Source organism: Crotalus tigris, unplaced genomic scaffold, assembly GCF_016545835.1.
Source record: "Crotalus tigris isolate CLP2741 ecotype Arizona unplaced genomic scaffold, ASM1654583v1 scf7180000017625.6296891, whole genome shotgun sequence".
In the NCBI taxonomy this organism is placed as follows: Eukaryota; Metazoa; Chordata; class Lepidosauria; order Squamata; family Viperidae; genus Crotalus; species Crotalus tigris.
The window spans coordinates 4,858,780-4,871,847 of NW_024096520.1; the positions used below are offsets into that span (position 1 = coordinate 4,858,780).

Sequence of the window (13,068 nt, forward strand, 5' to 3'; positions counted from 1 at the left end):
ATCACTGCATAATTTACTTGGACTTCAGTAAGGCATTTGACAAAGTAGATCACAACCTACTACTTGATAAGATAGAAAAATGCAGGTTAGACAGCATCACCACCAGATGGATCCGTAGCTGGCTGGCTGGCCATACTCAGCATGTGGTCCTCAATGGAACCACATCTACATGGAGGGAAGTGTATAGTGGGGTGCCCCAGGGCTCTGTTCTGGGCCCAGTGCTCTTCAACATCTTCATCAACGATCTGGACGAGGGGATAGATGGGGAACTCATCAAATTTTCAGACGACAGCAAGCTGGCAGGAATAGCCAACACTCCAGAAGAAAGGCTTAGGATACAGGACAGACTTGAACACTGGACGCTATCTAACAAAATGAAATTCAATGGTGAAAAAAGTAAGGTTCTACATTTAGGCAAGAAAAACCAAATGTACAGGTATAGTATAGGGGGTACCTTGCTCAATAGTAGTAACTGTGAGAGGAACCTCGGAGTCCTAGTGGACAATCACTTAAATATGAGCCAGCAGTGTGCTGCAGCTGCCAAAAAAGCCAACACAGTGCTAAGCTGCATTAACAGAGGGATAGAATCAAGATCACGTGAAGTGTTAATACCACTTTACAATGCCTTGGTAAGGCCACACTTGGAATACTGCATCCAGTTTTGGTCACCACGATGTAAAAAAGATGTTAAGACTCTAGAAAGAGTACAGAGAAGAGCAACAAAGATGATTAGGGGACTGGAGGCTAAAATATATAAGGAACGGTTGCTAGAATTGGGTATGTCTAGTTTAACGAAGAGAAGGACAAGGGGGGACATGATAGCAGTCTTCCAATATCTCAGGGGCTGCCCCAAAGAAGAGGGAATCAAGCTATTTTCCAAAGCACCTGAAGGCAGAACAAGAAGCAACGGGTGGAAACTAATCAAGGAGAGAAGCAACCTAGAACTAAGGAGAAACTTCCTGACAGTTAGAACAATTAACCAGTGGAACAACCTGCCTCCAGAAGCGGTGAATGCTCCAACACTGGAAGTTTTTAAGAAGAAACTGGACAGCCATCTATCCAAAATGGTATAGGGTTTCCTGCCTGAGCAGGGGGTTGGACTATATGACCTCCAAGGTCCCTTCCAACTTTATTATTATTATTATTATTATTATTATTATCATTATCATTATCATTATCATTATTATTATTATCATCCAACAAATCTGGAAGTCATGCAAGTTAAGGAACAGTGGGATAATGCTTTGGAGAAATCAGAACCCAAGGAAATCAGAACCCTCTACCTCTTGTGATTATTTTTGCTTAATTCCAGAACTGAGATTCCAGAGAACATTTCAGTCAGGAGGACCATTTTGTCTCTGTCTTGCTATGATCCAGAGAGTATGAATAGCAGCTTGAAGTACAATATAGTTGACCAGAATCCACCTTATAGCTTTAAAATGAATGGCCCAAATTTGCAGGTGAGCCAGTTGCTAGGTATGTATCAGGTAAGGATTGAGTAAATTCCTCCACATCAATTTGTGTGAGCGGTACTAAAAATGTACATTTAAATGCACAGTACATCTAAACCTCAAAGGGACACTGAATTCCCATTTAAATTTTGGTGCTTTAGGGACCCTGATTTGAGCTTTGGATCTTAGCTGACGAAAGATCTCTCTTTTTGTAGAAGATACTATAAACTTTTTTGTCATGGGTTAATAACTAAAGATAACTTCTGTCTTCTTTCTCCTGATTTTTCTATCCTATGGTCTGACAGGTAAATAGCAGTTTGGACTATGATTCAGAAAGTATGGAGACTCTTAATTTTCAATACCAGGCCACCATTTTAGTAATAGATGAAGGAAGTCCTGCACAAACCAGTAAGTACCACATTGCTAAAAAGCACTATTTGAAGTTTGTTATTCCTGGATATTGATGAAGTCAGTTGAAACCTGGCAGAATTCTAAGACTAGAAGACATCTCCCTTAAATGTTGGGACCATGGATGCATAAATAGCCATTTGAAATTTGTTGATGAAAATAAATTTAGAATGTTTATCATTGTTGTCAGACCTGGAGAAAAGTATTACTAATGTAATAGAAAAGTATTACTAATGTAATAGAAAAGTATTACTAATGTAATGTAATTTTATGCAGAAAAGCAAACCTAACTTATATACTATTGTGCAATTTGCTGCCCTTCATATAAAATAAAAAATAAAATAAAATAAAACTGTGGGATCATAAAACTCTGCATCAAGATAGTCAAGACTACAGACCACGTTACTAAAAATATATTTTTTCCCCAAATAAGAATTGTCCTCAAAATTCTTTAAGCATGAGAAGTAATAGGTCAAAACTTGTTTGAATTGAGCTTCACATTTAGCAACTACAATGTCATGTAATTTTCTTGATAAACAATTTCCTGTTTTCATAGTCATTGAAAATGATCACACTTTTTTCCTCAGAAGTATTGGAAGTAAAAGAGGGCAATTATTAGTTTGCACCGAAGCAGTTATCAGCATATTAATGTAAAGGCATCTAAGAGACCAAAGGAAGCAACTGAAAAACAGTGGTTGGTTGAGACTGACTGGAGACAATGGCTGAGTAAATTTGTGATAGGCAAACAACAGCTACCCGTGATCTGTGTCCTCCCCCATAGAAAGCAGATCAATCAGAAAGCCCAGGATAGACTACCAAAATGCATGTTTGACAAATCCATCAAAAAATGAATACAATTGAAATAATAAAATTATACCAAATGGGAAATGTTACAGAGGCTATTTAATACAACTGTAAGTATTCCTAGAAGTATTAGAATAATCCTTTTCCCAATGGAACATGACTATTAATTTTAGGGCAGTCCACTTAAAAGTCATATACAAGTTCAGCAAATTTAGCAGAATGGCAGAATATAAGAGAATCAAGCTCTTATATGGTAGGGTGGCTGTTGTGATGCAAATTAATGTGATGCATTAACAAAGGGATAGAGTCAAGATCATGTGAGGTGTTAATACCACTTTACAATGTCTTGGTAAGGCCATACTTGGAATACTGCATCCAGTTTTGATCACCACGATGTAAAAAAGATGTTAAGACTCTAGAAAGAGTACAGAGAAGAGCAACAAAGATGATTAGGGGACTTGAGGCTAAAACATATAAGGAACGGTTGCTGGAATTGGGTATGTCTAGTTTAATGAAAAAAAGGACTAGGTGGGACATGATAGCAGTGTTCCAATATCTCAGGGGCTGCTACAAAGAAGAGGGAGTCAAGCTATTTTGCAAAGCACCTGAAGGCAGGACAAGAAGCAACGGATGTAAACTAATCAAGGAGAGAAGCAACCTAGAACTAAGGAGAAATTTCCTGACAGTTAGAACAATTAATCAGTGGAACAACCTGCCTCCAGAAGCTGTGAATGCTCCAGCACTGGAAGTTTTAAAGAAGAGACTAGACAGCCATTTGTCTGAAATAGTATAGGGTTTCCTGCCTGAGCAGGGGGTTGGACTAGATGACCTCCAAAGTCCCTTCCAATTTATTATTATTGTTGTTATTGTTATTAGTGTTGTTGTTATTATTATGTTCTAACCATATTAAGCCAACGTATGAATCTTCCTAAAGATATGCCTACTCATCCTCTATGTGATGGTGCTTAGCCTACCTTATGGGTCTCTAGTATGGATTCCAGAGTGGGAATGTGGCCACAGACATCTCATTTAGTGGCTGCCACGCTTCAAATCTTACCTGATCTTATTTTTATTTTTAGATTTCTTAAAAAATCAAGATGCCGTGGTTCAGAACAAAACACCCACCTCAAGCATTATCTTTGTTTCCAGCAGTGTCTCTGAACTTCACTATACCCCAGAGGCATTGGAAATGACAAATGATTTGGTAGCTACAGCCAGTGTTTTGTTTGGCAGTATGCCCAGCTACCCAGAAAAAATAAAGACAGATGTAAGGTGAAATGGTAGAGATGAGGTAGCAGGAGTTAATCTCTTTAGCTTGCTTTCCAGTAAATTGCCTTTTTCTCACTAGTTGTTCCATAGTACCTATTTTATGAAAATGCTTGTGGTAGGTTCTCAAAATTCCAAATATATTGTAGGCCCCAAAAGAAGGGGGATCACAGGTGTACCCCCAATCACAAATGATTAAGGACAAACTTTCCAGTGAAATGGACAAAGGAGTGTGACTTACACCCCCATATGTATAGAGAATTACAGAGTTGACCCAGGAAGGTAGAAAAGTATGCCAAGGAAACCCAAGAGTGACTGTCTTTGATATAAGAGAGACAGAAGGAGAAATTCTGTCAATCTTTTGAGATTGTGCTATTATAGCCTATATATAGAGAGAGTTATAGTATTTCTTGTGGTTGATTCCTGACTGTCTGCCTTTAAGAACCAACACACTGTGAAAAGTACCTAGAAGGAGATATCACTGGGAGATAAGCAGATGATAGATTCTCACTTAGTCTCATCCCTGCTTTCCTCTAAAAATCAAATCACCCACTTGATTGACAAACCTAGCTGAAAATCTTCTGGTCTGTAGCCTTCATGTGTTATTTGAGCTTTGCTTGTTTTCTGTAATTATGTAGGTTAGGCACTTACAGTAGTTACTTGCCGATTACAAAGTGCTTGCTGGAATTTTGTCATCATATACGCTTTCTGGGTTTCTTTCTTTATCTTGCAGCCACTGTACCTGTGCTGGTGACAGTAAGACGAGTGAATGAATTCTACCCAAAGTGCTCAAAACTGGTGTTCAGTGTACCAGAGAATACTGAGTATGGATACAGCATTGGCAATGTCAATGGCACTGACCAAGACTATCCATTCAACAACATTGAATACAGCATAATGGATGCAGATGCTGGAGTTTTCTACATCAGTACCTATACAGGTAAGGTAATGGTGGGCCTGTTTGGCAGGGCCTCCCCAAGCTTTATTTATCAAACAGCTTAAGGATCTTCCTTCACTCATTTATTTACTTGTCTGAATCTGATTGCATCAGAACTACCTCAGGTGGAATACAGCAGTACACTGATCTCCCATCTTTAGAACTGAAGTATGTTTAGCAACTGTATGAGGAAGGCTGGCTCCAAACTCGGTAAAATATAGCATAGGCACTACTATACCTTTTAGGACAAACAATTCCTAAAGAAGAAAATGAAGTTTGCAAAAAAAAATTAGTTAAAAAGCCCACAGGGTTTTCCAGTTTATTGGACAGAGTGTCAAATAGCTTAATTATGAAGGAGAAAGAAAAGAAAAATAAAGAAGGGAGGGAGGGAGGGAGGGAGGGAGGGAGGAAGGAAGGAAGGAAGGAAGATTCTTGACCATTGTTCATGTTTCTTTCTTTCTCTACTTTTGCCTGCCTTCCACCCCAACTTTCCAGTTAAATGTTTTGATACTTTCTATGTATAATAAATAAGCATCAACTATATTTTTGCTAGCTGAACTGAGTGGCATGTGAATATAGAGATTGATGAGGAGTAGGCTGGGTCTGGATGCAGATTATAACTGGAAATTACCCAGAATAGTTTTATAATATGTCACAGGTCAGCTGCATGTACTTTTGCCCTTGGATTATGAAAACCAGAAAGTGTATCATCTGCCTGTCATTCTAAAAGACCTGGAGAATGAAGCAGCTCCTGGTACCCAGAAAACAACAACATGTAATGTCACGATTTACGTGCAGGTAATTTGAAAACAGAAGAGAAGCTACAGTATGTTGATACAGAACATTGACTATTCCACACACCCCCCAGGTGCTCCATAAATTATATCCCCCAGATCAAGCAGTTGATAAGTGAGGTGGCTGGGGAACTCTGACTTTTATGCTGGATTCCCACCACACTTGATAGCCCCTGAAACTCTGCTGAACAATTCAGCAGCAGCAGATACCAAACCCCCAGCTTTTGGGGACATTATTATTGGGGGGGGGGAGAAGGAATGTGCATATCTCTACGGATATGTGTATTTGAATAAAGACAATATTAAGTTTATTAAATGTTTTACCCTAACCCTAACAAAGCAAAACCAAAACAAGACAACATGTTCAGCTCTAGCCTATGTAGCAACATGACTAGGTGTTCCCCCAGTTTTTAAAAATGGGGGTGCAGCCACTCTATTCACAGAAAGTTTGGCCAGTCTTGTGCTAGGAAAAGCTGAGCTTTGAACAGTCTCCTTGTCCTATGATTTACAATTACTCATCTGCTGTGTGGTTAGTGGGGCCTATAGGTACAGGTATCCTGTGTTATATATTCGTATCTTCCCACTTCTGCTCTTTAATAGGCTCTACAATGGTGCATTTTATCGGTTTTCAGGTTATCGCTCTTCTAAAATGTCCTGCAAGGAGAAACATGGCCTGTTGTCCTGCCTATTGCTATAAAGGTGCCTTTCTGTGGGTCTTTTCTGTTAGAAACCCGATGCCTTGAAAACAGAAATTGCATGGGCATAATTTTTTTTATTTTATACAAGTGGGAGTAGGGAGAGATCAGTTATACAGCAGCCAAATTGGTGCCTTCTAGATCAGGGCTTTTCAACCTTTTCACCCATTGTACCACTTTTAGGATATGGCAACATCTGAGTACCACCAGTTGCCTAGCAAGGTGTCAAAAACTTAATGACCCCCCCCCAAAAAAGGAAAAAAGTGATAAAGTACTGGTAGTACTCGACTTACAACAGTTCGCTTACTGACTGTTTGAAGTTACAATGGCACTGAAAAAAGTGCCCCCCAAGCCACAGGCAAGCAAGACAGTGCCCGGTGGCGCTCTTCCTCCTGTCCAAGGTTTTCATTGTTGTGAGCATTTCTGTTGAGGATTGGCAGTGGGGGTGGGGTGGGGGGTATTTGGTTTTTATTTCCCCCATCTCCTGGGTGGTTGCAACAGGTTTTGATCACTTCACATGACCCTGGGACACTGTGACAATCATAAATATGAATCAGTTGCTAAGCACTGAATGTAAATCATAAGACCTTGGAGATGCTGCAACATTCCAGCTGATTGGCGCTTCTTCTGGGCTCAGCAGAAGCATCAGGATCAGTGCTGCTTTCCAGCTGATTGGTGCTTCTTCGGGGCTCAGCAGAAGCACCAGGATCAGCGCCAAGCTCCAGCTGAAGCCTGGCGCTGATCCTGGTGCTTCCACTGAGCCCTGACAGCCCCAAAGAAGCGCCGATCAGCTGGAAAGCGGCACTGATCCTGGCGCTTCCGTTGACCCCTGACAGCTCTGCAGCTCCAGCCATCTCTCGCTCAGGCTTATGCGGTGCTGCCACTGGTTCAGCTCAGTCCCCTCCCCCACTACCACTTTTCTAGGATGGTTGTGTACCACCTGCCAGGTGTCAATGTACCACAGGTGGTACCCATACCACTGGTTGAAAAGCCCTGTTCTAGATGCACTGGACTTACTGCCCATTCTCCCACAATCCCTAGGCCAGAGGTAGGCAACCTTGGCTCTTTTATGACTCATGAAGTCCACGAGTCATAAAAGAGCCAAGGTTGCCTATCCCTGGCCTAGGCCAATAGCTGAGCTGGTTGGTAACTGTTGCCCAAACCTCTGAAATCAGTGGTGGGATTCAAATATGTGAACAACCGGTTCTCTGTGTGGATGCTACTTCCGGAAGTCCATTCTGGGCCTGGGCAACAAAAAATGAACTACTGGTTCTGCCGAAGTGGTGCCAACCGGCTGAATCCCACCACTGTCTGAAATGTACAAAATAGGATCATCTCTGAAAGCTTTAACTTTCTAGCCTGGAATTTGCATGCAACTTTTAAAACTATATACAGTAGTAAATAGCAGCCTGCTTCAGATCCAGAGCACTGTAATACAAGAGAAAAGCAGGGCAGTAACCATTTTCCCTTTTGCTGCTCTGCTAACAAAAATGAGTTCTAAAATTTTTGTTAGGCCTGGAATGGAGCAGGTTTTACTGAGGGTTATGCTCTTAATACAGTACTTTGAGAAATGCCCGATAGCCCACTGAATACAGGTAGTTCTCAACTTATGACCACAATTGAATCCAAAATTTATGTTGTTAAGCAAGACAGTTAAGTGAATTTTGCCCCATTTTACGATCTTTCTTGCCAGAGTCGCTAAGTGAGTCACTGCAGTTAAGTTAGTAACATGGCTGTTAAGTGAATCGGGCTTCCCCATTGACTTTGCTTGTCAGAAAGTTGCAAAAGGTGATCACACGACCCCAGGATACTGCATCTGTTATAAATACAAACCAGTTGCCAAGCATCCAAATTTTGATCATGTGACCCTGGAGATGCTGCCATAGGTGTAAATGTGAAAAGCAGTCATAAATCATTTTTCTCAGTGCCACTGCAACTTCAAATAGTCACTAAACAAATGGTTGTATGTCAGGGACTACCTATATTGTAACCTCATCTGGCAAATAACCAACTGCAGAAAGTTTTACTTTTTCAGCCCAAAATCACTTCTGCAAATAGCCGTGTAGAATTACAATTGTACAAATGTTGCAATAGCTTATTTCCCTTTGTGGCAATAGGGGAAGCCTGAGGTCTGGAAATCTTTCTTGCTTGGAGGCTTGTTTTTTTGGAAAGTCTCTGATCATTGCAACAAGGAGGAGAATGTTTGAGAACCTGTGAGCTGTCTACCATGAAATATAATTTCTTTTATATCCCCAGGATGTGAACGATCGTCCTCCTGTGTGTAAAGAACCATTTTTGCAGTTTTCCGTATATTCCACCCAAGCCAGAAATATAAAAGTCACAGATATTAATTGTGAAGATGAGGAGAAGGGAACCAAACTGGCCTACAACATTGTTCGTGGTATGGAATGAGTCGCAAATTGCCAGGGCCTGTGTAAATAAATTAAAAGAGATCAGTACCAGGGTCTTCTTTGGGACTGGAAAAAGAAGGAATAAGCTGAACTTGAAACAGGGAAAAAGTTGAAGAATAGAAGCTCACCAGTGAGGGCTATTACTGCTGCTACTTATAAGATACTTAAAGAATTAAATTGTAGGCAAAAAGTGGTTTTAGCAAGCTGGACCCAGTTAGTGCTAGATAGTAATGATAGAGGGAATCTGCTGGAAATAAAGTATATTTTTTTTCACAGGGATGCTGTCCAGGTAGGGATGTCATGTCATCCAGCTGGTTCAATCTAGTTTCTGCAAAATAGTTGTTAACTATTTTTTCCCCCCGAGATCTGGAAGGCTTCCTCATTTTGCCCTAGACTTTTTAGTGATGGTCTGTGTTATGTCCCGAGCCTTTGCAAACGGCTCGGGCGTTTGCAGGCAGTCCCGGGCAGGTGCAAAGCTGCCCGGGACCAGACAGGCTGTCGCCAGCGCCGTGCGCATGCGCGGGTGCTGGCGCGGGAAAAGTAACCCATTTACCCGGGAGTTGCCTATATAAGAGGCTGCGAGGCGTTTGGGCGAGGCAGAAGCCATCTTCCTGTAAGCTGAACGCTGAATAAAAGAAACTGAGAACTCCAGCTGCTTCTCGTGTCTGCTTTCCCGCCAAGGACGCAACACTGGCGACGAAGGTGGGATGCCTTGCACTACCTGGAAAGGAAGAAGTGTAAGCGTACCCAAGGAGTCCTGAGCGGCGGAAGAGGAACGGCGTCGACTCGGCAGCTGCCCGCCAATCCGGTGCGCATTCGGGGGTAGGCTGGCTGATAGACCCGTCTCCTGAAGATCCGAAGATGGCGAAAATCGGAAGGCTTTCGGAATTCGACGTCTCACATCCAGAGCGGTGGGAGTCCTACGTATCCAGAATGGAGAACTACTTCAAGGCAAACCAAGTGAGGGAAGATAGCTTGAAGGCCGCCACCCTGCTTTGCGTTTGCGGCCAAGACGCCTTCGAAATCGCAGAAAATCTTGTAGCACCTGTTCCAGTAGAGTCTGTAAGCTACGCAGACCTGAAGAAGCTGATGAAAGAGCACTTCCACCCCAAGGTGTCCGTTATCTCATGGCGCCACACCTTCGAGCAGAGGGATCAACGGTCCGGTGAAACAGCCAAGGAATACATCGCCGCGCTACGGAAGGCCGCCAAGCCCTGCGAGTTCAAGGACCTCGAGGAACGACTGAGGGACCGATTCGTGTGCGGGTTAAGGCATCGCGAGCTACAACAGAGACTTTTCGCAAAGGAAGAATTATCCTTCCAAGACGCCTTAAGGGAAGTCACCGCAGAAGAAGCAGCAGGCGGCGCCGTCAAAACATGCGGCCGATCAGAAACAGTGCAGAGGGTGCGTCCGTGCACCAGGAAGACGTCCGACGAAACTCCGAGGAGGATCCGGACGAGGAAGTCGACCGTCTACACCCCGCGAAGGAAGAGAACCAGAAGGGAAGCTCTTCGGCTCCGCTCAAGTGCATCGGCTGTGGAGGTCGCCACAGGAGAACCGACTGCAAGTTCCGCTCCGCTACCTGCCGGGCATGCGGCAAACAAGGGCACATTGCAGCTGTGTGTCTGAGCCGACGAAAGGCACAACCCCAAGAAGAACGCCTGAAGGGTACCAGATTCCCCAGCCAGAATAGGGTAGGGTTTTGCGCTTCGCGAAGAAGCATCTGTAGAACAGGCACACACAAGCCCATGAAGAAAAAGCTGTCACTCAACGTGAAGCTACAAGGGGTTCCATTATCTATGGAACTAGACACAGGGTCTGCCCTGTCCATCATTTCATTGCATACATTTAGGAAGATTTGTTCCAGAAGTGGGTCTAAGGCCAAGTTAAGGCCTTCTGATATTGTATTAACAGATTTTCAGAACTCAAGAGTGTGTGTTAAGGGGGAGGCCACCCTTAACGTGCAATACAAGAGTTTTGAAGGTCCACTAGACTTATTAGTAGTAGGGGGTGAACGAACGAGTCTCATAGGACTCGATTGGTTTGAGGCCCTGGGGATACACGTCACAGGACTCAACAGCTTACAAACACTCGACCTACAGGAAGTCTGCAAAGAATTTGCAGATATTTTCAGCCCCCAGCTGGGCACATTCAAAGGACCACCTGTGTCCTTAAAGCTAGACCCCACTGTCACTCCCATTAGGATTAAAGCAAGAAGGGTCCCTTTTGCTTTAAAAAGTAAGATTGACACTGAATTAGACAAACTAATCCAACAGGGAATCCTAGAACCTGTTGATTCCAGCCCGTGGGAGACCCCCATTGTCACGCCTCTAAAGGCAAATGGGGACATTCGCATTTGTGCTGATTACAAATGCACACTCAATAAGGCATTGCAGCAACATGCCTATCCTGTTCCTGTGGTCAGTCACATCCTGGCCTCTCTCAAGGGGGGGCGTGTTTTTGCAAAGCTTGACCTAGCTCAAGCATATCAACAGCTGCCTGTTGATGATGATGCTGCCATAGCTCAGACCATTGTGACCCACAGGGGAGCCTTTAAAGTAAAAAGGCTACAGTTTGGAGTAAATGTCGCTCCTGGGATTTTCCAAAGCGTAATGGAAAACACACTACGAGGTATACCAGGGGTCTGCCCCTACTTTGACGATGTCTTGATTGCAGGAGACTCCACACACATTCTAGCTGAAAGACTTAGGGCTGTCCTGTTAAGATTCAGGGAATCAGGCCTCAAGCTCAGAAAAGACAAATGCAAGATCGGGGTGCCTTCTACTGAATTTATGGGATTCAAAATTGATGCTGCTGGGATTCATCCTGCTGAATCCAAACTAACTGCTATTTTAGAAGCACCCAGGCCAAAGTCTAAGGCCGAACTTCAGGCCTTCTTAGGCCTCCTGAATTTCTACAATTCTTTTCTTCCACATAAAGCTAGTGTAGCTGAGCCTCTTCACAGGCTACTAGACAAACAAGCTGTGTGGCTGTGGTCACAAGCACATGAGGCTTGCTTTAAAGAAGTCAAGGCCTTGCTCACTTCTAACAGTGTTCTTGCACATTTCAACGAGTCTCTTCCTGTGTGCATCGCTTGTGATGCATCCCCCTACGGGGTTGGAGCTGTCCTGAGTCACCTCAGGTCTGATGGAACTCAGGTTCCTATTGCATACTACTCCAGAACACTGTCTTCTGCCGAGCGCAACTACGCTCAGATAGACAGGGAGGCTCTGGCTGTTGTTGCTGGAATTAAAAAATTCCACGATTTTCTATATGGCAGGCATTTCACGGTCTTCACTGACCATAAGCCTCTGCTGGGACTGTTTACCACACGTAAGCAGACTCCCCACATCATTTCCCCTAGAATGCTTAGGTGGTCTATTTTCTTGTCTGCATATGATTTTTCATTACTCCACAAGCCTGGGAAAGAAATGGGCCATGCTGATGGCCTCAGTAGGTTGCCTCTGCCAGTAGTAGAAGCTGACCCCGCGCCAGCTGTCAACATTCTATCAATCCAAGCCTTGCCGAGCTCCCTCTTAGTGCCAGGGATGTTACCGCTGAAACGGGTACAGATCACACACTTTCACGTGTCCGCTCCTGGGTCCTGTCCGGGTGGCCTGAGCACTGCCCTAGTCCTGAGTTTCAGAGTTTCTGGTCCAAAAGAAACGAACTGTCCCTTTCTCAGGGTTGTCTGCTTTGGGGAAACAGAGTTGTCATTCCCACCTCAATGAGGACTAGGGTCTTAGAATCCCTCCACGAGGGTCATCCTGGCATTGTCCGTATGAAGGCTCTTGCACGAAGCCACTTGTGGTGGCCTGGTTTAGATAAAGATATTGAGGCTAAGGTGCACGCATGCCACCTGTGCCAACGATCTCGCCCAGAGATGCCCCAAGCTCCTGTGCATAGATGGGAGGAAACACAGTCCCCATGGTCTAGGGTGCACATTGACTACGCTGGGCCCTTTCAGGGCCAGTTCTTCTTGGTCCTTGTTGACAGCCATTCAAAATGGCTTGAGGTTGTGCCTGTCTCATCCACCACCACTGCAAAGACTATTCAGGTACTGAGGGGGATTTTTGCTGCACACGGGCTGCCAGATGTCATTGTGTCCGACAACGGCCCTCAATTCACCTCCTCCGAATTCCAAGCTTTCTTACAGGCAAACCTGATTCGTCATGCCACGTCTGCGCCTTTTCACCCATCCACCAACGGTATGGCTGAACGCATGGTGCGCATCGCAAAGGACGCCTTGAAGAGACTCACCTACGGGGACTGGCATCACAGGTTGGCTGACTTTCTCCTTTC

General features: G+C 43.9%; 1 protein-coding gene across 1 annotated transcript in view; it reads left to right on the top strand.

Annotated features, from left to right (window-relative positions):
- Positions 1-13,068, top strand: part of CDHR4 (cadherin related family member 4) — a 39,406-nt gene that overhangs the window by 13,523 nt on the left and 12,815 nt on the right. The window contains exons 10-14 of the mRNA XM_039334055.1: positions 1,313-1,460; positions 1,757-1,859; positions 4,663-4,869; positions 5,525-5,664; positions 8,612-8,756. Of these exons, the coding sequence (XP_039189989.1) occupies positions 1,313-1,460; positions 1,757-1,859; positions 4,663-4,869; positions 5,525-5,664; positions 8,612-8,756 (743 nt within the window). The remainder of the gene's footprint in view (positions 1-1,312; positions 1,461-1,756; positions 1,860-4,662; positions 4,870-5,524; positions 5,665-8,611; positions 8,757-13,068) is intronic.